Genomic DNA, 23,471 nt, shown 5'->3' on the forward strand with positions numbered 1-23,471 from the left:
CGGGCTTTGATATTAGATCTGGATTCGAATCCACATTCAGTGGCTGACAGGCTCTGTGACCTCAGGAGGTTCCTTATTTGACAAATGGGGATTAAGATGCTGACTTGATGGGGCTGTTGTGAAATGTACACGAGCTAATGAGTTTAAAGCAAGCAGCGCGGTGCCTGCACACGGTAGACGCTCTCAAATGGTGGCTGGTCTTGCTGCGCAGCTTCTGAGTGTAGCCTTTCTTTCCATTCAGCATTTGTTAGGCACCTGTTCTAGAGGCTAGCAACAACCAAGACGCAGATTCTGTTCTTCAGGTGCACTGGAAGTGGGAGGAGGTTGAAATGGCGAGCGGGGAATGGAGGCTGACCCCGCAATGCAGGCAAAGCTGAGGGCCGTCGTGGCAGTGCAGACAGAGACTATGGGCACCAAGAAGGTGCTCCCGCCTTCACATCTCACCCTCCACTCCAGGAAGAAATGGGACGCTCAGTTTGGCCCTCTGATTTTTACATCAGGGTCAGGATGAGCCCAGCCATTGCTGCCTCATCAGATTGTTTCAACCAAGGTATCATCCTTGCAACTTTGACTTTCTCTGTGTTCCTTTCCCCTCCCCATGCCCATTGTTGGTTGTTTGAACAGCTGGACAAATGACGGTCAGTACCTGGCTCTGGGGATGTTCAGCGGGGTCATCAGCATACGGAACAGAAACGGGGAGGAGAAGGTGAAGATTGAGCGGCCAGGGGGCTCCCTCTCCCCGCTGTGGTCCATCTGCTGGAGCCCTTCAAGGTGACCGCACAGCTGTCCTCCTCCTAGGACGGAAACTCTGTGGAGAAGGCCTTCTTAGTGGGCTGAGTTCTTTCCCCCGAGGGCTCCATGATTCAGAGGCTTCTCACCCCATTTGACTGATCTGTTTTGGAACCTATTCCATGTGAATGGAATTTTTAAAGAGCCCATCTTGAGTTTTGGAATGAATCCCAGAAATTTAGCTGAGCAGATGAGCTATCTAGACCAGCTCAGTGTGTGTGTGCATGAGAGAGAGAGGGAGAGAGAGTATGTACGCATGTGACACAGGAGAGCCATTTCCTTAGGAATCGAGAGCTCACCTCTCTGCTGTGGCTTTATTTTGGTCTTTTCCACCTTTCAGTTCTTCCCTCCAAGTCTGAGCAGAAGATGTGCTTTTTCATGAGCCTTTTTTACTTTTTCATGAGCCTATTTTGCTGCCCTTGTCAAAAAAACATCAAAATTAAGTATAAATGTCCCCAAAGCCTATAATTGCACAAACAGTTGGCATCTACCTTCTCTAACCTTACACACGTTTTCCTTACTGTGCTCATGTGACTTTGATGGTGGACTAACAGCTTTACATCCTCTTTGTATAATTCTGTGATATTATTAAACCACCAATATCTCCCACAGAGTCCTCTGAAGGTAAAGAACTTAATGTTTACCAGCCCAATGTCATTTTACAGGTGGTGCCTACTTGATTTAGAAGGTAGTTTAATTTCATTGCTTTTCTTACATCAGATTATTATGCTTCTTCCTGAATCATTTTGTCCAGCCCAGGGCTGTACCATGTATGTCTAATGCCTTCAGAGGCCATTAGCCTACCCCAGAGTTCCTGCTGTTTGATTTTTGTGGCCACAGATGACTTTGTGGCTTCAGGGTACCATTTTTAATTCATGAGAAGCAGCACACCCAGTGTACCTGGTTGCTGTCCTCTTCCGGGCGGGGTTCAGGGGCTCCTTGACAGGTTTTGAAATTAAGCTTTAGTGTAGTTCTAGGCAACGTGATTGTGAACAACCACTTACTGTCTGCAGCCGATGGGAGAGTTTCTGGATGAACAGAGAGAACGAGGATGCCGAGGAAGTCATTGTCAACAGATATTTTCAGGAAATCTCTTCCACTCTGAAGTCAGCAGTGTACAGTAGTCAGGGTAGTGAGGCAGAGGAGGAAGAGCCAGAGGAAGAGGACGACAGTCCCAGGGACGACAACTTGTGAGTGTGTCCCGAGGAGCGAGAACCCTCCTTGGAAGGGTCCAGCCCCCAGTGTAGACCTACTGGGGCAGGTGCTGCTCCGAAGCTCCTTTCTAAAAGGGACCGGGGGTGGGGGTGTTGCTGGTTAAAGCTCCTCCAGCAAGGGGGACACTCCCTCAAAACTTGTGAGTTATAAAATTCTTCTTTGAGAGACTTGAGGAAATACTGAAAAGTCTAAGGGAGAAAGTTTGACTTTTCTATAAAACCCCATCCCCTGAGGATACCACTGTTAGCATTTAGTATTTCCTCTCAGGCTTTTAGTGTATTCATATAATGAACCAAATCATATCGTACTTCCTTTTTTTCCACTTAACATCATAGAGTGCACTTTTTCCGGTAACATTAGCGGTCCTTTGAGAAACATGATTTTTAGTGCCTGCCTCGTGTGCCCTTGGCATGGCCGCCCAGGAGTTCAGTGAACGCTTCTTCTCTTACTGTGCACTTTCTTAGCCTGTTTCCATGCCGCACCTCACCTTGTATTTGCTAGGACACGTATCAGAGAGGAGGCCCCCATCTTACCCGCAGTCCTCACACCAAATCCTCGCTGTCCAGCTGTCCTTCCTTCTCTTCAGTCGAGGTTACCTGTAGGGAAAACACTGCAGGCTGGAGTGCGGGAGCCAGGATATTCTGATTGGGCAAAAGTGATTGAGCTTAGGACTTTTCAAACTGTGTTCTGTGGTGCCTGGGGTTCCTTGGAAAAAGAAGATGGGAGGTGGGGGACAAGGAAGGGAGGAAAGGGTGGGTTTCAGGTTCCTATCTGTGCTTCAGCCAGAGCAGACCCTTTAATCGTTAGCACAAGTGTTTGTTTTGGTAAGGAGTCCCACTGCCGGGGGAAAAAAGGGGAAAAGAAGGTTGAAAACCACCCATCCAGCTCGTGGGGCTGAACCTGGCCCAGAGCTGTATGTGGTCTCCCCAAGAGGGCTCACTGTAGCCTGGGCCTCTGGATGTGTTTGGATTTCAGTGCCATTCACACAGAGTTCACCTGTGGGTCCGCTCCATCCCTCTCCATCTTTGTCTTTTTTCCCTTAGTTACGAATTAGTGCTATTTTGCCACTCTTGGCTGGGTTTTGCAGATAGGGCTGCACCATGCTTTGCCTGCATATCTCATGGTGCTGCCAGATGACCGCAAGGCCCTGGGCTCAAAAAGCTGGAATTAGTAAGGAAAGAGGAGGCAACATTAGGTGGATTAAGACCAGGACTCAAGGGCTGGGAATGTCTCTCTCTTGAACTAGATTCCTGAGTAGCTGATCCCCAGCCTTAGCTGAGGAGGTTTCTCCTGTGCTGGTCCTACAGCCCCAGTTCCTAGACACTGATCCTGATAGGCACTCAGTTTCAAAGACAGTTGTTGGTCTTTTTTTTTTTTAAATTCGATCCAGTCAACCTTTTCACCTGTGCAAAAACCCCAACTGTGAGAGAACCTAGTTTTAGGTGTTAATTTCCCGCTTGAGGAGAGGCAAGCCAAGTTCCCCTCTGGCCATTAAAAAAATCAGACGATCCATGCCTTCCCAGTGCAGAAGACATATCTCTCCACCATCTCCCCATGTTTTTTTTTTTTGCGGTACACGGGCCTCTCACTGTTGTGGCCTCTCCCGTTGCGGAGCACAGGCTCCGGATGCGCAGGCTCAGCGGCCATGGCATGCCCAGCCGCTCCGCAGCATGTGGGATCTTCCTAGACCGGGGCACGAACCCATGTCCCCTGCATCAGCAGGTGGACTCTCAACCACTGCGCCACCAGGGATGCCCTCCCCTTGTTTTATAGTATGTAAGAGAGAAGCACTCTTGGATCTGCAACCTTGCTGTTTCTTAGCTTTGCTCCTAGGAAACTGAAATGAGAGGTTTCACCTCTTCATTGTGGCAGTGTCTTGGCACCACGAGCACCTGAGTGGTGGGGCATTCAGTGAAATAACAGATACCGGGAGGGCTGAATCTCACCTGGTCCCTTCCCATTGGACTGATTGATGGGTAGGCCCGCATTACAACTTTTGGCCTCTGTACTCTTGTCCAACATTTGGCAATCTGACAGCCTGGCCAGGGCTTTCTTTTTCCTGTTGTTTGTTAAACTCTCAGGCTACACTGAGATGTAGATGCTGATGAGGGCTACACTCCTGAGCAGGCCATGGCCCCACGTAACCTTTTTTGTCTTCTGTTGATTAGAGAGGAACATAATGACATCCTGGCTGTAGCTGACTGGGGACAGAAACTTTCCTTCTACCAGCTGAGTGGAAAACAGGTATGTAGCTCTATACAAGCCCGATGGGAGAAACAGTTTCGGTCATGCCTGTTTTAGTGTATTTTCATGTTTGGAGATTGTATTAATAATAATTGTACATTATTTTTGTTAGCTCCTGTTTATTGAGCATTTACTGTGATACCAGCTTCGGTGCTCAGTGCTATGCATACTTTATCTCATTTAATTCTTACAAAACCTTTTGAAGTAGGTACTTTGATCAACTTTTCAGAAATGAGTAGATAATACTTAGAGCAGTGAAATAAATATCACGTCCAAGGTCTCGCACTGCTAGTAAATTATGGCACCTGGGATTGAAACGCAGCTTGGTCTGTAAGGTCTTGGTTCTAGTCATGACTCTACCTTCCTGTATTTGACTTATTCACCTTGTGAACAGTTATGAGCAGCCACTAGGCCAGCCCTTCACCTATTAGGAGCTGCTGACATAGCGCTGTGTAAGTCATTGCCTCTGCTCTGCGAGAGCTCACAGGCTGGTGGGGATAGCCAGCAGTTCCTGTGCAGTGTGATCCATGGCATGAGAGAGAATTGTACAGATAGACAGCTATAGGGACACAAAAAAAGATGGCAGCACTGCTTGGTGGAGACCGGAGATTTTGTAGAGGTGAGCTTTGAGCAGGACAAGCAGGAGTTCGCTAGGCAGAGGACAATGGGAATGGCGTTTCAGGCAGAGGAAATAGCATCTGCAAAGGCAGGGAAGAATGAAAATATGTGACAGTTCAGGCGACAGTGATTTGTTTAGGGTGACTGGATCCCCAGACTTGTGGACAAAGATGGAGCTAGAAAGGAAGATGGGGACATGACTGTATACCTGACTAGTGAGAATAAGGAGTTTGAACATCATCTACTGTAAGTATTCAGGAGCCATAGATCCAGGGAGGGAGTGACGTGGTCAGATTCCCATTTCAGAAGATTTCCTTGTTTCTGTGGAGGGTGGATTAAGGTAGAGAGAGCCTGGTAGTAGGAAAATCTGTTAGTAGGCAGAAGACACTGAGGATTAGAGCGAAGGTATTGGGGGTGGCTTGAACCGCATACAAGCAGGTGAGAATTACAGCCTGTTCAATGGAGCCTTTGTTTAACAACATCCTTACTCCTCAAAAAATGTCATGCTAGAAGGGAAAGGTATCAGCTATGTGTAGCCTACCTTTGGGGCCGTTTCTTCTACCTCATCTTACTGTTGGTCATTTCTTTTATAATTAAGTAAAGAAAAAATAAGGAGTGTTTTCTCAGTTTCCCATGGCTGATTTCCCCAAACCCTCATTTTTATCATCTTGCATCTAGCCCTGGCCCTATCTATTCTTCCACTTAATGTGTGTACATCATCATTCAACAAATATTTATTGCGTATCTACTGTGTAGTGGACATCGGGTGTGGGTATTGGAAGTTCATGGGAACAAAAATCCACACTACACAGGGAAGGAATGGAGTCTCGTTGCTATAGTGACCACAAAGAAGAGCTCAACGTGGGGGCCAGGCCATGGGAGATATCTTGCATGTATGCAGCTCCAGAGCTCATGTTGTGGCCCTGAGTTTTTGAATGATAAGCAACCTCACTCTGCTGAGATAACTTGTTTGGGACAGTAAAATTGTTTCCTCAGTGGCTGAGTGTCTTCTAAATCTGGGAAGATTTAGAATTAAATATACAGTGATGAAGTAGATCAAATCTATACTTTTGTGTTAGGCTTAGGTATAATGTGTACTTTTGGCATTTTAAGTGTTTGTAATGTTTAAGGGGATCTGGCTTAATAATGACAATAGCTAACATTTATTGAGTTTCAGGCATTGTATAAACTCTTTATAATGTTAATTCTTTTAATCTTTATAACAACTCTATGAGGTAGATACTATTATCACCGCTTTACATCTAAGAAAATTGAGGCACAGAGAGGTTCAGTAATTACCCAAAGACACACAGTTTAGTTAATGGTCAAGCCTGGATTGGAACCCAGGCAGACTGGTACTAGAATCCCTATTAGAATCTCTATCAGATTTGTCTTATGATGACCATTTAAAAGACATAATCTAGTAATCAATTTTATTCTTCCAGGTTTTTTTTGGCCATGCTGCACAGCTTGCAGGATCTTAGTTCCCCGAGCAGGGATTGAACCCAGGCCCATGGCAGTGGAAGCGAACTCCCTTATTCTTCCAATTTTAAATTGAAAGATAAAAGAAATTTTTATTAAGTACCTAAGCAATATTGGAATGTTAAAGAGATTTATTATATTTTCTGGCTTGGGATTGTGGGGGAGGTCACTGAGCTTCTTGATTCTATACATCTATGTCTTTATTATTTCACCAAATATAGAAAATTTTTTGGTTATTATTTCTTCAAACAACTTTTCTTCCCCATTCTCTCCTGTCCTTCTGGGACTCCAGTTATACATGTTAGACCTTTTGATATTGTTCTCCAGGTCATGGAGGCCCTGTTCATTTTTTAAATCTTTTTTTTCCCCTCTGATCTTGAGATTGGAGGATTTCTGTTTCTCAGTCTTCAACTTCACTGACTCTTCTGTCATCTGTAATATTTCTCTTAAGCCCATCCAGTGAATTTTTGTTTCAGTTATTGTATTTTTCAGCTCTAGAATTTCTATTTAGCTCTTCTTTCGTATTTGTTCATTCATTACAAGTATATTTTCCTTTATATTCTTGACCATAGTTATAATGGCTTTTTTCTTCTTTTTTTTGGCTGTGCCACGTGATATGCGGGATATTTGTTCCCTTACCAGGGATCGAACCTGTGCCTCCAACTGCAGTGGAAGCTCAGAGCCCTAACCACTGGACCACCAGGGAATTCCCTAAAATAGCTATTTTTATTTTTATTTATTTATTTATTTTTTTGCGGTACACAGGCCTCTCACTGTTGTGGCCTCTCCCGTTGCGGAGCACAGGCTCCGGATGCACAGGCTCAGTGGCCATGGCTCACAGGCCCAGCCGCTCCGTGGCATGTGGGATCTTCCTGGACCGGGGCACGAACCCATGTCCCCTGCATTGGCAGGTGGACTCTCAACCACTGCGCCACCAGGGAAGCCCTAAAATAGCTATTTTAAAATTCTCATCTGCTAATTCTAAATTCTGAATCATCTTGGGGTCAGTCTCTATTGGTTGTCTTTTCTCTTGAATATGGTTCACACTTTTCTGCTTTTTGGAATTTTGGGTTATATTCTGAACATTGTGAATGATACAGCGTAGGGAACATCTGTCATGTTTCTCTTAAGATTATTGTGTAGTTTGTTTTTTTTTTTTCTTAAGCAGGTAGTTAACTTTGCTGGACTCAACATTTAAATTGTACCTTTCCTGTGTGGGCAGCAGCTGGAGTGTCTCTTCAGCCTTTGCTAGGCTGCTTGGCATCTGCCCCACACGTGGTGTGTGTAGTTCAAGGGGCTCCAGATATTCAGCAGTGTATGTGCAGGATTGGGGCTCCCCCTCTGCATCTGTCTCTTTTCTGGGATTTCCTGCCTCAATTGCAAGCTGCTGTGGTCGCTCCAAGTTCTGTGCTCATCCATCAGGTCACTGACAGTGCCTGCCCTCAGGCAAAAAGCCATTAAAAAAATGAGAAACTCACCTAATGCCATTCCCTTCTTCCAGATGCATTTGTGTCTTACGTCTCTTTCTGCTTCTGGTTGCTCTCCACTGCCTCCAGGTGGTTGTAGTTTATAGTTGGTCCAGAGTTTACAGTTGTTACCTGTAGGAGAGTTGGTCCAGTGGCAACTAGTGAGCATTACCAGAAGCTGCACGCCTTCCGTGCCATGACTCATGCGATTTTTTAGTTTTCTCATTAGAGCTACTATCATTATGTAAGTACGAGGGGAACTTTTGATTATTAGGCATTTGAAATTCTTAAGAAGGAAAATTGAATATATTAAGTTAATAACTGCAGTTTAAATTAGTTTAAGGAAATTAACTAAGTTGTAAATGAGACTAAGGGATTTTATGGTCTGTTCAAAATTGAATTCCGTAAAGTTTAATGAAAGACTCCTTTTCAGTTGGTTGCTTATTTTTTAAATTAATTTATTTATTTTTATTTTTGGCTGCGTTGGGTCTTTGTTGCTGGGCGCGGGCTTTTCTCTAGTTGTGGCGAGCGGGGGCTATTCTTCGTTGTGGTGCGTGGGCTTCTCATTGTGGTGGCTTCCCCCGTTGCAGAGCACGGGCTCCAGGCATGCGGGCTTCAGTAGTTGTGGCACGTGGGCACAGCAGTTGTGGCTCGCAGGCTCCAGAGCGCAGGCTCAGCAGTTGTGGCACACGGGCCTAGCTGCTCCGCGGCATGTGGGATCCTCCCGGAGCAGGGCTCGAATCCGTGTCCCCAGCATCGGCAGGCGGATTCCTAACCACTGCGCCACCAGGGAAGCCCTGGTTGCTTATTTTTACTAGGTTTATAAATAGGAAAATATTTGTAAGTTGAACAAAACTTAAGGAGAAACAAGAATTTTAGAGTTATTTCTATAGTAAAGTGATTATTAGTTTAATAATGATAATAAAAAATAGTGTTTTGTCACAGAAGGCACACTCAGGGGCAGCAGAGGACCCGTGGACTTTAGTGGGGAGACATCAGGTTAAATGTGCAATTACAGAGCAGTAAGCGAAGTGCTGTGGGAGAGGCCAGCACAGGGAGATGGGTCTTAATTAGGCCTTGGGTGGGCAGGGAGATTGGGGGATGCTTCCTGGAGGAGATGACACCTGGCAGAGAAGAAGAGGGAAAGGGCACTCTTGGCCAGGGCTGGGGTGGTGTGGAGAATGGCACCTATGTCATGTCATTATGGAGGATTGAAAGAGCATGGGCCACTCAGGAAACTAGAAGAAATTCATTTTGGCTGAGAGAAGGATCTTGGGAACAGAGCTCAGGAGCTTGACCTTCATTCTGAAAGCAGAGGGGGCGCCATCAGAAGTGAAAAAACAGTGCACAGAGTGGGAGAGAAGTTTTACAAATTGCTTATCTGATAAGGGACTTGCATCTAGAATATGTAAAAACTCCTACAACTCAATAATAAGACAACCTAATTGAAAAATGGGAAAGGGATCTGAATAGACGTTTCTTCAAGCAAGATATACTTGTGGCCAGTAAGCACATGAAAAGATGTTCAACATCATTAGCTACCAGGGAAATGCAAGTCAAATTCACAATGAGACACCAGTTCACACCCAGTAGGATGGAGAAATTGGAACCCTTATTTACTACTGATATGAATATAAAATGGTACAGCCAGCCACTTTTAAAAAGTCTGGTAGTTCCTAAAACATTAAACATGAAGTTACTGTATGACCCAGCAATTCTACTCCTAGGTATGTGTATCTAAGAAAGATGAAAACATATGTCTACACAAAAATTTGTACACAAATATTCGTATCAGCATTATTCATAATAGCCAAAAATAGGGAGAACCCAAATGTCCATCAACTGATGAATGGATAAATAAAATGGGGAATATCCATACAATGGAATATTATCCAGCAATGGAAAGGAATGAAGTACTGATACATACTACAGCAAGGGTGAACCAGTCACGAAAGGTCCCATATTTTATGATTCCATTTATATGAAATGTCCAAAATAGGCAAATCTATAGACACGAAGTAGATTAGTGGTTGCCTGGGGGTGGAAAGAGGAGGGAATGGGGATTGACTGCTAACAGGTACAGGGTTTCTTTCTGGGGTGTTGGAAATGTTCCAGAATTAGTGATGATGGTTGCACAACTCCAAATATATTAAAAGCCGATGAATTGTACACTTTAAGTGGGTGAATTGTATGGTATGTGAAATTCCTCAATAAGGTTGTTATAAAGAGAAGTTAGTTTTTAGAAAATTGAATGGACTTAGTCTTGTGAAATACAAAAAAAGAAAGGAAAGAAGGGAGGGAGGGAGGAAAGAAAAGGAAGAAGAAAAGAAGCTGAGGGGAGTCCTGAACCCTAGTAAAGGCTATGTGCGGAGGAAGGCCTGTGGGAGAAAGACCATCTCGGGTGCAGGTTGGCTGAGGAGCTAAGACACATCCCTGGAGCAGCTGGGTGGGACTGGGGAAGACACTGGAGGATTTGGCTGTGAGGAGGGGAGAGGTAGGGTGCTCCAGAGGACTGGCCTGCGTTCATGATGGAATCAGTCACACGCGGGAGAATGCTGGCCAGCTCTCCCCAGTCTTCCCAGCTCCCTCTAAAAGTTGGAGGGAAAAGCCCTTGATTGTGTTGTGATTATTATGAATTCAGAAGTAGATTTCCCTTGGCGTGTTCTCTTTCCTCAGATTGGGAAGGATCGGTCACTGAACTTTGATCCCTGCTGCCTCAGCTACTTTACTAAAGGGGAGTACATTTTGCTGGGGGGGTCAGACAAGCAAGTATCCCTTTTCACCAAGGATGGAGTGCGCCTCGGGACTGTTGGGGAGCAGAACTCCTGGGTGTGGACGTGTAAAGTGAAACCCGATTCCAACTATGTGGTAAGAAGGGGGAGTTCATTTGATGGGCCATTGCCAGAGTAGTCACTGAACATCAGCCATGTTTAGCCAGTCAGATCATTGACGCTCGTTCATGACAAGCGGGAGGGTCGACGCTTTCTCCACAGAGAGCTGGGAATTGACACTGTCTTCCTCTGCAGGTGGTAGGCTGCCAGGATGGCACCATTTCCTTCTACCAGCTTATTTTCAGCACAGTCCACGGACTCTACAAGGACCGATATGCCTACAGGGATAGCATGACTGATGTCATCGTGCAGCACCTGATCACCGAGCAGAAAGGTAAAAGGCAGGTATGGCCCCTCTGGCCTCCAGGCACTGGGAAGAGGGGCAGGTTGAGAGGGCTCCTGACAGGGCAAATGAAATGGTAGGAAATGTTTCTCCTTGGTCTTTTGGAAACACACTGGACCACCAGCTCTTGCTTTTTTTTTGTGGTGGGGTGTGGAGAGGATGTAGATGTCTTTGAAAGCAGTAAACCCTCTCTCCAAAACAAAAAGAAAAAAGCACAGACTCAGAAAATTTCGCAGGTAATACTGAGGGGAACGTGGGCTCCCTGGCTAAGGAGGGAAACATATCACAAGTTAGAGCTGGGGGTTGGGGCTGACCTGCATGGGTCTCTGTGGACCTGTATCCTCTCTGGTCACAGTCCCTTCGGGGGTGCTGCTCTGTCAGCTCCGTGTCCACTCGCCTCCTGGCGGGTCCTTCTCCCAGAGATAAGCCCGCAGTGGGTTGCACAGGCTTGGTCAGAAGATCGGGGTTCCAGGCCTAGTGTAGTCAGTCTCCTCCTCTGTCCACCCAAGTGGCCATGCTGGTTAAATGCACTGACTTCAAGTGCATTCGTATCCAGATGTGCTGGCCACAGCACACTGCTGGGGGCCTGTGGGTAGGGATCCAGGTCAAGGGTTGTCCTGCAGATTCAGGTGGCATCCTCTGGTCCTCATCTGGGAGCAGCACCTCTGGTTGAAGATTCCAGCTATGATGGTGAGGGTGTAGCTACTTGGGTAGCTCCCCGGTTTCCTTCCTGAGGACATTTTCTCCACCTGGTCTGTAGCAAGAGTGTGAGACCCTAGTGTGTACCAGAAACTACCTTTGGTTCCCTGTTGTCAAGGGTCGGGGGTGGGAAGTGGCCAGAGGTGTAGGCCGTTACCCAGATGGGCTCCCGATCATCAGGGGCCATTAGTGCCATGCAGAGGAATTAGATTTATATTCAGCAAGTGATGGTAGCACAGAGAATTTTACTTTCCATAGCCAGTTGTAAGCTTTGGACCACAAACATTGTATACAATTTTGGATCTCAGTTTAGCAGAGCTGATTGTACATATTAGACACTCTGTAAAGATATTTTGATGAGAGTGTCTCCTTTAATTGCCAATAGCAGTAACTAAATGGTGGCTTTTAATTTCTCTGCCTTCTACCTTACTTAACAGCCTCTTGGTAGAGCTGGGTTTTTGTTTGTTTTTCTCTTTGACAGTTCGGATTAAATGCAAAGAGCTTGTCAAGAAAATTGCCATCTACAAAAATCGATTAGCTGTCCAGCTGCCCGAGAAAATCCTCATCCACGAGTTGTATTCAGATGACTCGTTGGACATGCGGTACCGGATGAAGGAGAAGATTGTTAGGAAGTTCGAATGTAACCTCCTGGTGGTGTGTGCCGACCACATCATCCTCTGCCAGGTGGGCAGCGGTGGCTGGGAGGGTGGGCCGCATCCACTTCATGCTTCCTCCAAGAGTGGGGTACCCAACTCACAGCTTTAAAATTGGTCACTAGGAAGCAAGTCCCTTTCCATCAAGCTCAGTGGCTATTCATTGCTTTCATTTTATTGGCATCTAGATGAGTCACACTCTACCAGAAAGTCATGGGCCATAAACTGGAAAATACTTTTTTGTATTGCAAAGCACTTTGTTAAACTGCGGTTGTATATATATTTTAATGACTTAAAGCATACATTGATATCCCGCAAAAGGAAGATCAATATTTTTTGGTAAACATATACACCTAAAAATTTGTGATAACTTTCAGTTAAACAACAAAAAATATTATATCAACTCACAGTCATAAAGGAAATTTTACTTCTGAGAACTTTTTTCACAGAAAAACATTTCTCAACTTAGAGCTTCCTAGAAATGTCTAGGTCAACGCCAGGCGGGTTTGGAAAGACTTTAAGAGAAGGCCAGCCCAGCATCTTTCTTGGAAGTAGAGGTGGATTTGGTTTCAAGAAACTAGGCCTGTTGGAAGTGATAAAATGGAAGAAATCCTTTAGGAATCACTGGATGTAAAATACTATTAAAATCTCTCTAAAAATCTAGAACTTCAGGCAGTTTAGGGGTACCACAGGTTATAGGATAGGTGTGGCAAAAAGCTGTGCTTTTGGTTGCTGCCTCTGGCTGTGGCCACCTGGAGGTCTGCTCAAGAACTGAGGCTGAGCTGGGCTTCGTGGGGAAAACTTGTGTGCAGGGGTAGTGGTGCCAGGCAGGGGGTCTAGATGGGGTTCAGTAGGTACTGAGCGTGTAGGTGTTTTTCATCCCTTAGGTGCAGGCAGACCTCCTTGGGAGGGCTGGGCATGCTTATTCTGTTGAATATCACGCAGAGCTGCACTTGCTTTCTAGGAGAAGCGGCTGCAGTGCCTGTCCTTCAGCGGAGTGAAGGAGCGGGAGTGGCAGATGGAGTCTCTCATTCGCTACATCAAGGTGATCGGCGGCCCCCCAGGAAGGGAGGGTCTGTTAGTCGGCCTGAAGAACGGACAGGTGAGTGCTCCCTCACGTCTCCCATCAGGCTGCTTATCTGCAGGCAGACACTGGCGACCAGACTGGTTGTGACCCTGAGGTGGGTTCCCCGGGGCAGGAGCAAGGCTCCCCTGCCTCACCCCACCCCCCGCCCTAGGCACATTGGAGGGCATCCCAGAGTTCCATTTTATGAGGACAGCTTCAGGCCAAAGATGCTCCGACTCATAGCCTGCCGAGTTCTGACAGAGTTGGCCCTGCAGCCTCTGGGCTGCCGTAGAGTGGGTTAGTGGATTTAAGGTCACCCAGAAAGTGGGAGACTTGTTAGAGATTCAGTTTCAGTGCCTTGCTAGAGAGGAAGGCAGAGCTCGTTCCTTAGGTCAGGTCCTGGTTAGAGCAATGAATGGATCAAGGCATGTGTTCTAGCTTGTATCCCAGAGGGTACTAGTCCTCACACTGTTACTCGATGTTTAAGACAAATGGACCCTTTGCTCAAATAGATGTGGAAAATCTAGGTTACAAAATGTTAAGCAGGTGTGTGTGTGTGTGTGTGTGTGTGTGTGTGTGTGCGCGCTTTGCTCAGAAGAAGAAAGTTCTAAGTGGGTTACATGGAAATTTGAAAGGAAAAATATAACTGCTTTAGCCTGAGAGTCAAGCTGTCTAGCAGATGGCTTGTGGCTGAGCCTTGTCAGGCCTTTCCTGGGGACGGAAGTCATGGAAGTTGAGATTGGCAGGGGCCACAGTGTAGCAACACCACAGGGAAGGAAAGCCAGCTTCCTTCTCTCTGTCAGCTGTCACTTCCAGTGCGAGGCTGGAGAGCATGGGCTTTGTGGGCAGGTGGACCTGGGGTCATGTTCGTCTGTAGCTACTCATTAGCTGTGTGACCCTAGGCAAGTCACTTCACCTCTCTGGGGCTCAGGTTTTACAAATGAAGAGAATACCACATGTTTCACAGGGTTGTCAAAAATGGTCAATAACTGATAGCTATGTACATCATCAACTCCATCATCAAAATTCTCATCATCCCCACCACCAGCATCATCATCGTCATCTTGCTGTGGCTACACCAGATGTCTTGTTAGTGTTTACAGGCGCCTCTTCCCGTGGTAGTTTGTGACTCAGCTCTCGTTAGATGCTGTCTCCTAACCTGCAGTTTGGGTAATGTTGTTAATAGTCCCCAGTCAAGCAGACACTCAAGTGAGTTGGTTGTGTCTTGGGGACTGTCATTACCTTGGCGACCTCTGACGGACCACACTCCCGGTCTCCTATGGAGAAAGCCCCGTTCTCTTTCTTTTGATGGGTCCTTTTCTCCACACAGAGCCTCTGGTGAAGTTAGTGGGAGTTATTCTTGTAGAGCACACGGTTCCAACGGCCTGGCGGTGCTCCAGGGTGTTGTTGCCTTGGGGACTCACAGTTTTCCTCTGAAATTTTGCCAGATCCTGAAGATCTTTGTGGACAGTCTCTTTGCCATCGTCCTGCTAAAGCAGGCCACAGCCGTGCGCTGCCTGGACATGAGCGCCTCCCGCAACAAGTTGGCCGTGGTGGATGAAAACGACACGTGCCTGGTGTATGACATCCACACCAAGGAGTTGCTATTTCAGGTGACCCCCAAGAGTGCCCAGGACGAGGTCCTTGCCTAGAGACCCTCCCCTGGCTTCCCAGTCCCTGCAGGAAGGGCTCACACTCTGGCTCCCAGGCGGGCCTCCGGGGAGAGCAGTGAGGTGTAGCGTGTGGGGACCACACGGCAGCACAGAGTCCAAGAGGCCGGGCCCAGCCTGCACCTCGCACGCGAGCGGCGGGAGCTGGGCGAGCCTCGTGGACTTCGGTTTCCTCACAGGTAAGGTGGGCAAGTTACACCTTTCTTATGAGGTTACTGTGAGCAGTAAATGAATAATAATCAGTCTAAGTGGGGCTCATAGGTGGGCTCTCAGTAGGTGGGTTAATGTGAAGATGATTCTTTTGAAGAAGTCTGCTGCTCACCGGCTGGAGGCCTGCCTGTGTCTGCCAGTGCCCTGAGACACGGTCAGGAAATAGGACCGGTTTTGTCATCTGAAAGAAGGGAAGGGATGGGGGCAGCCCTTCCTCTGCTGTTTCCCAAGGATACTGTAAGAGCCAACAGGAGGTGGAGTGTGCGGGGGACAGTAGTTGCTTACACACTGCTTGGTCCTGTGGCTGGAGGAGGGGTGTCCCCGGAGAAGAGCCGCCCACAGGCTCCGTGCCCAGCGTCCGCTGGCTTTCTGCTGGACTCGGTGCTGCTCTTTGCCTCTTTAGGGCTTTGTAAACGGTCAGGGCCATTTGCCTGAGGCGGGTCCGCCCAGAGCTAAAGCCTCCCCTGACTGGCTTCCTCAGCCACTGCAGGTGTCCCTGTGTCATGGCAGATTGAGGACCCTTTATCAGGGCTCCTCCTTGTCCTCGGCAGCAGAATCAGCACAGCAGGGGGTGCGGCCTCAGTCATTTGGAAGGGGACACCTGGCTACCACTAGCCCAAGGCGACTCCCCCATAGCAACTCGCCCCCATCACCGGGAGGCAGAGTGGTTTCGAGGAAAGAAAAGAGCACAGGCTGTGCCTTCAGACAGACCTGCCTCCAGTCCCGCCTTCATCACTTACTGTGTGATCTCAAGCAAGTTAGTGAACCTCTCTGAGCCTCAATTTCTCCTTACGTCTAACATGCAACTAGTACTTGCCCCCTCACAGAATTGCTGCTGGGCTCAATAAGGTACCGTAGAACCTAGCTCAGTGCCTGGCACAGAATAGGGCCCTCGGTGTTATGTCTCTTCTCTCCAGACTGAACACCCACCCCCTGGAGGTAGGTTAGCAGGCCCCCAGTTGTGAATCTGCGCCTGAGCCTTGAAGGAGTGGAAGGGTGTGTGTCCTTCCCAGTCCCCACTGAGGGTTCTGCAGGCAGCCAGGGAAGGTGATTCTCCAATCTTGCCAGGAGACACAAACATTCCCAGCTATCTTTTTTTCTCCTCTCAGCTGCCCCAGCCCCCTGCAAGCAAAAACAGCTATATTGTTTTTTTCTCATTATAAAAGTAATCCATGCTCATTATAAATGATTCAGGCATTGTAACAGATTCTAGGCAGAAAGGTATGAACATCTGCTGGTCCCTGGGGCCCCAGAGCTGAGCAGAATACTCTGGAGGGGAAGTGAGGGGGAGGGGTGCCTCCCAGGAAGACTGTAGTTTTTACATGTGTGAATTGTCAATGCAGAGAGAATATATTATTTTCTAATTTTAAAAATAACTCACTGTTCTTTTTCTTATTATAAAAAACAATAGATGTTCAAGGACTAAAAGAAAATTTCAGACAAACAGAAAATGTAGAAAATAAAAATTATCCACAATTCCACCCACCCTCAAACAATCCCTGTTAATTCTTTGGAATATACCCTTTTAAACCTTCTTCCATGACTAGCTTTGTATATTCATTCTTTAATAGAACTAGAACCCACCTTGCTGATTTTCTCACTTACTATGTAATTATTAATACTTGAGGATAATAATATTTTTTTCAAAAATAATGCTTGCTTATTAAAAAATTCCTACACACACAGTGCAAAGAGGAGCTTGCCTCTGTGTCCTGTCCATTTTGTCCGATCCCCTTCTCCCCCCGTTCCCTACACCCCACTCTTGGCAACTTAGTGTGATTCAGGCTTTAAAAGGAGTCCTTGTCTGAGTGTAGGAATGGTGTCCATGCCCGGGGCTGTCACCCTCACCATCCCTGTTCCTCAGGAGCCGAACGCCAACAGTGTGGCCTGGAACACCCAGTGTGAGGACATGCTCTGCTTCTCTGGAGGCGGCTACCTCAACATCAAGGCCAGCACTTTCCCTGTGCACCAGCAGAAGCTGCAGGGCTTCGTGGTCGGCTACAACGGCTCCAGGATCTTCTGCCTCCATGCCTTTTCTATGTCGGCCGTGGAGGTGCCACAGGTAACCTGGGAGCCTGTCAGCTCTTAGCCGGGGCAGGGCAGACGAGACCAGGAAAGCCAGGCTCCTCGTGGTGCCTGGGAAGGACTGGGGAGGAGAGAGGGGAGAGAGACTAGAGTGGCAGCCGTGACAGCATGGAAGGCACTCTGGACTTGAACCTGAACCCCATCTCCACCCTTTGCAACCTGCCTGTCTTTGGGCAAACAGCTCAACCTCACTGAGCCTCCATTTCTTTCTGATCCTCCTTTCCTGGGAGGGGCGGGGAGGGGTATGCAAGGTTGTCTGGCAGCAGACAGCATGTTTTACTGAGAGCCGTGCGTGGGACAGAGTGGAACAAGCTGGCAAAGCTGGGAGTCCAGCTGGGAGTCCAGCAGGGCGTCCGCATGGCGTGTGAGGGGGTGGTGTGTGCGTGTGAGAGAGAATATGGGTGGGACGGGGCGTGGGAGCCGAGGTCTGTTGAGCCAGAAAGGGAGCGTGGGACTGTCTGCACCCGTCCCTCAAACCAGGAGGAGGCCAGAACAGATGTGGGGGGTTGGGGGGAGCTGGAGTCCAGAGCCACGGAGTAGTGGGGAGGGCAGAAACAGACAGGAGGGCAGAGATTGACGACCCAAGTTGGGGCTGGCCTAACCCCGGCGGTCCCAGCTTCCTGTCTTCTCCCCAAGGGAATCGCGCCCTCTGTAGAGCTGTTTTAAAATAGAAACAAGTGCCAAGGAGAGGCTAGCCCTCAATTTCCCATCCTCGAGAGAGAATCACTCTGTACGTTGAGGCTTGTGGGATCTTAGTTCCCCGACCAGGGATTGAACCCGGGCCCCTGGCAGTGAAAGCAGTAAGTCCTGATCACTGGACTACCAGGAAATTCCCAAGAATCACTCTTTTTTTTTTTTTTAAATAAATTTATTTTATTTATTTATTTTTGGCTATGTTGGGTCTTTGTTGCTGTGCATGGCCTTTCTCTAGTTGTGGCGAGCGGGGGCTACTCTTCATTACTCTTCGTTGCGGTGCGTGGGCTTCCCAGTGTGGTGGCTTCTCTTGTTGCGGAGCACGGGCTCTAGGCGCACAGACTTCTGTAGTTGTGGCTCACGGGCTCAGTAGTTGTAGCTTGCAGGCTCAGTAGTTGTGGCTTGTGGGCTCTAGAGCGCAGGCTCAGTAGTTGTGGCACACGGGCTTAGTTGCTCTGCGGCATGTGGGATCTTCCCAGACCAGGGCTCAAACCCATGTCCCCTGCATTGGCAGGCAGATTCTTAACCACTGTGCCACTAGGGAAGCCCAAGAATCACTGTTAAAGATTGTAGAATATATGCACCCAGACCGTTTCTATATGTACATATAATAGATGTGTGATACGCAATTATGAGTATATGATTTTATATAAACATTTTTAAACAAAAGTGGAACCATACTGTAAATACTGTTTTGTGACTTTTGTCTGTAAGTATTGCTCCTATAGATGAAACCTCAGGTTTACTGTACTTACTTTACTGAATGTGGATTATAATCTTCTAATTAACCTGACATTTACATACTGCAGACCCATCACTTTGTATGAATTATTGGCCATCAACTAGCACTCTGGCTTTTTCACTCAGCAATCTACTGGAAACATGGCTCCACATTAGTAAACGTGCTTCTCTAGCATTTAAAAATACTGAGGTGATTGTAGATTCACATGTAATTGTAAGAAATCATACAGAGATCCTTTGTACAACTTGCTGAGGTGTTCCCGCTGGTAACAGTTGGCAACCACAGTACAGACTTATCACCTGTGTAGGTGAGTGGTACCTCCGCCATCAGCCCACAAGGTCCCTGGTGTTAGGTTGCCCTTCTGTTATAACCACACCCCCTTCCTGCTGCCCCCATTGTTTTTAATGATTGCTTTTTGTCCCGTCACATGATGTCCACAACTTACTCAACCAGCGCCTATTGTTCGATGGTCATGCTGTTTACAGCTTTTTCCCTATTGTAGATAGTGGGCATCTTTCTAGTTAAGTCTTTGCACCAATCCCAGTATAGCTCCTTGGTATAAATTCCTAGGAGTGAAATTGCTGGGTCAGAGGTCATGTCTATGTGAAAGATTTGTAGACGTGTCTCCAGATTGCCCTTCAGCTGGGCTCCATCCGTCTGCGCCCCCTCCAGACACCTCACCTTCACTCGCGCTCCCTGCCTTGGCTTCTTGTAAAGGCTGGGGCTGGGGTCCGCTTCTCCCTCTAAGCTGATGATACCCTTGTTACTTAGTGCTTCGGGAATTAATAGTGCCTGACAGAACAATTATTCAATAAATGGTAGTAGAATTAAGATCTGAGGAAAAGGAGAGAGCAAAAAAGAAAGCCAGAGAAAGAAGGGAGAGAGGTGGGTGGAAGCAGGGCAGGAGGAGGGGCAAGAACCGCCCCTGCTGGACTGTTTCCTCGCAGGGCTCCCCATTCCGAGCCCCGGCTCCACAGCCACCAGAAACACAGTCCTCCTCCACCGTGCCAGACAGGCCATACTGAGTGACAGTTTTCCTCCAAGACTGCCATCGTGACCTCGAAGATAAATGCAGTCTGCTGCTGCTCCCTGGCTTTGGCCGCCAAGAGGAGCCAGCAGGGCAGCGTGGAGCTTCCTCTGAAGCCAAGCCCTTCAGATTCAGCAGCCAGAGCCCCCTTGGCTGCACGAAGGCCGTCCTGCTGATGCAGCAGGTCACTACTGCCAAGGGTTCGGAAAGGCAGCCTCGAGACAGAGGCTGTTTATCTGTCGCCTCTGCCTCCAGCCATCCTGTGGCTTTGGCCCAGAGAGGAGGGAGAAAGCAGACCCGCTCTGGGGATTTCTGGTTTCCTTTCGAAATTTACATCATCTTGTGCAAGAATTGGTTAGTCAGGGCTGCCAAGTAGGGCGGCGAACCCTGGTCGGGCTTCTCAGGGCGGTGGTGACTTCATGCTTGGAAGGCAACAATGAGATCAAGTAGAGCTCAGAGGGCATTTGTTCCCTCAGTATATTTTTAAAACTCCCGTTCTCAGATGGTGCCTCCCAGGCAAGCCCGAGTGTTAACCATTTGTCCTGGGCTGGCTTCTCCTGTGCTTGTCTGGGTCCCCGAACCACCCTTACCACCCTTACGGGGCTCAACCTTGGGGGCGGTCGAGGGGAAGGAGCAGTGGGTTTGAGTTCTGACTCTGCCGTCTCAACCAGCTGTGACCTTGAGCCGCTCCTTTTACTCTTTGGGCCTCACTTTTCCTTGCAGTGGAGCTAAACGCACCCATCCTTCAGGTTTTGTCTGGCCCAATTCCTCTTATTGTTATTATCAATCTTTAAATAGCAAACCCTGCAGAGCAACTAAATTGGAACAGAGGTTGTTCACCAAAGGAGTTTAGAAAGGAAAGCTCGTTGTTCTTGGGGAGTTTGAGAAAGCTTCCATGAGGTGGTGACAGTTGATCTGAGCCCAGAAAGGTCTGGAAAGACAAAGAGGAGCAGCAGGTGTGTTTCTGTGCTGAGAAAGCACAGTGGGGAGGGAGCAGGCTCGCTTTCGCCTGGCACCTTCCCACTTTCAACGCACTGGTAGCCAGTGGGCTGGGCAGGGCATCATAACAGGAGCTAATGAGTTTACCCCAAACCCCACAGCTAGGATGTGGCTGAGCCAGGCCGGGATTCTAGCTCAACTGCTCCCCGCTTCATGCCCTGCTGCCCCCTTGAAGGGAGGGGAGATGGGGGGGCAGGGCAGAAAAGGTGAGCATTGAGAAGCAGTCTTGCTGTCAGAGGGGAGAATAGCTTAAGAAACAAGTTTCCTTCAACTCTAAAGCTAAAAAATGGAGTCGGGAATTTCAAAGATACAGGCCCCAGACAGAGACAGCAGCTCTTCCAGCTCCACATTTGGGAACCATTAGCGCAGAGGCACTGGCGGATCAACTCCACTGCCCAGGAAGCCAGAAGGAGGGATGCAGTCCCTTTAGCATGCTGACTGGCCTTTCGTTGTTGAGGACACCCGGACCCAGCTCACACCTCTTCTTGTGTGCGAAAGAACACACACAGACATGCACACGCACACACACACGGCAGGGAGGAGCACGGAACCTGGACAGCGTGCCCCCAGTCCAGCCCCAGGGCTTCCATGTGCCACTTCTGTGTCCTTAGCAGGTCAGTTGCCCTCTCAGTCTCCGGGCAGTAATCAGGGGGCAGTAATACCTACTACACAGGGCTGTTGGGACCGATCCAAAAGAACTTAGTAAACCTAAAAAAAGAAGTTATTAAAAACTGTTCACAGGTGTCATGGTGAGGCAGCCCTGTCTGGACGGAGGGATGGTAGGAAGGTTCCCAGGGCCAGGGCACTAGGAGATGGCAGCCTTTCTTGGGAGAAGCAGGTTTTTCCGCCCTCTTCGTAAGAGGCCATCCCAGGCCCCTTCCTCAGTAACGTTGTTCATTCCTTCAGCAAACGTAGACTGAGGGCCTGCTGAGGGAGTTAAGTACGACCCCACCGCCACCCTCAGGTTGTGCACAGCCTTATGGGGACAGACTTTTAATTAAAATACAGCCAGAGTGACTTCCCTGGTAGCACACTGGTTAAGACTCCATGCTCCCAATGCAGGGGGCCCGGGTTCAATCCCTGGTCAGGGAACTAGATCCCACATGCATGCTGCAACTAAGAGTTCGCGTGCCACAACCAAGGAGCCCGCCTACCACAACTAAGGAGCTGGCGAGCTGCAACTAAGGAGTCCACGAGCCACAACTAAGGAGCCTGCAACTAAGACCCCGCGCAACCAGATAAATGAACAAATATTAAAAAAATAAAAATAAAACCCCTTGAGGGGTCAGTGAAGACTTTACAGAAGAGGTGACATTTTAACAGGGCCTTTAAAGCCAATTAGGTACTTTGCAGAGGGTGAGGAGGGGCAAAGGCATTCCAGGCAAGGGTGACATCTTGTGATCCGGCCACCCTGGAGGTGGGGAAAGCCGGTGGTGGTGGAGGGGAGGCGGGTGGAAGTTAGTGCTGCTAAATACGGTGGTTCAATACAATGGCTGTGAAAGGGGTGGCCAAATGGAAGGGCATCAGGTGGGCCGGGGTGAGGCTGAGCAGGGTGCTGATGGGTCATTGTGGCCTTGCTCTGTGACATTCGTCATTAAGTTGGTGCACACACGTGGAATCGGGCTTTGTGTGCGTCTGACTCTTCCATTGCTCTGAAAGCAGTCTTCTTTCCTTTTGATGAAATCCTCCAGTCTGCTCCGATGTACCAGTACCTGGATAGGAAGATGTTCCGAGAAGCCTACCAGATTGCTTGCTTGGGCGTGACAGACACTGACTGGCGCGAGCTGGCCATGGAAGCTTTAGAAGGATTGGAGTTTGAAACAGCAAAGAAGGTAAGCGTCAGTCAGCGTGAGCTGGAATTTGGTCCTCGCAGGCTCCCTTGAGGAGGCAGATGCCTACTGTCATAGGCTCTGGAGTTAGACTGACCTGGGCTGGGATCCCAGCACAGCCACCTCCGTGAGCCTCAGCAGGTAACAGCCTTTCTGAGGTTGCTCATCTGTAAAATTAGGGTGATGACAGGCCCCATCCTCATGGAGTTATAAGGATCTAATGGATAATGCCTGTAAAGCCTAACACAGAAGAAGGGGCATCTGATAGACTGTAGCTGTCAGCCTTATGAGTGACCGTCCATGCACAGCTCACAGCAAAGCCTGCACATCGTCAGTGCTCAGTCACCGGGAGCTTTTATCATTGGTATAAGCACTTACTGGTATTAGGGCCACTTATTACACAATGCTGTTTTTCTTGGCACTCCGCTAAGTACATTGGAAGAAATGGTCAAGTTCTCTGATTCTGACGGCAGTGTCACTCCACACATACCTTCATGGCATGCATGATTCATGGCCTTGATCCGTGGTGTTGTTTCCTGGCCTAGTCTATTAAAACTACAGAAATGGTTGAAAACATTTGCCCCCTTTCCCCACATTAGAAAAAGCCCAGCTCCGTCTCTGAGATGGGTTTTCGTCTGGAGCCTGAGGTGGGGAAACGAGTGGCTTCCAAACCCCCCTACCCTACTCCTCCCTCCCCTCTTTTTCTTCCCCGCAGTCAATTAGCCAGGCCCTCATTTAGCCCATACTCCAGGCTGGTGGGCAAGTGGTTGCAGAAATGTGTGGTGCCTGCCCTGTGCTAGGGTGGGACTT

At 48.3% G+C, this 23,471-nt stretch overlaps 1 protein-coding gene across 17 annotated transcripts in view; it reads left to right on the top strand.

Annotated features, from left to right (window-relative positions):
- Positions 1 to 23,471, top strand: part of IFT122 (intraflagellar transport 122) — a 77,720-nt gene that overhangs the window by 17,365 nt on the left and 36,884 nt on the right. For 13 of the 17 annotated variants that reach the window (XR_012323926.1, XR_012323927.1, XR_012323928.1 and 10 more), the window contains 9 exons: positions 625 to 771; positions 4,173 to 4,248; positions 10,491 to 10,682; positions 10,841 to 10,979; positions 12,169 to 12,371; positions 13,305 to 13,442; positions 14,855 to 15,019; positions 17,151 to 17,348; positions 22,524 to 22,664. Coding sequence is in view for 14 of the 17 variants with exons in the window: in XM_073787729.1 (XP_073643830.1) it covers positions 625 to 771; positions 4,173 to 4,248; positions 10,491 to 10,682; positions 10,841 to 10,979; positions 12,169 to 12,371; positions 13,305 to 13,442; positions 14,855 to 15,019; positions 17,151 to 17,348; positions 22,524 to 22,664 (1,399 nt within the window). In the remaining 3 variants the exon portion in view is untranslated. Of the gene's footprint in view, positions 1 to 624; positions 772 to 1,802; positions 1,980 to 4,172; positions 4,249 to 10,490; positions 10,683 to 10,840; positions 10,980 to 12,168; positions 12,372 to 13,304; positions 13,443 to 14,854; positions 15,020 to 17,150; positions 17,349 to 22,523; positions 22,665 to 23,471 lie in introns of all 17 variants that reach the window. The other 4 variants (XM_033865479.2, XM_033865467.2, XM_033865464.2 and 1 more) reach the window with 4 other exon arrangements.

Source organism: Tursiops truncatus, chromosome 10 (genome assembly GCF_011762595.2).
Source record: "Tursiops truncatus isolate mTurTru1 chromosome 10, mTurTru1.mat.Y, whole genome shotgun sequence".
Taxonomy (NCBI): Eukaryota; Metazoa; Chordata; class Mammalia; order Artiodactyla; family Delphinidae; genus Tursiops; species Tursiops truncatus.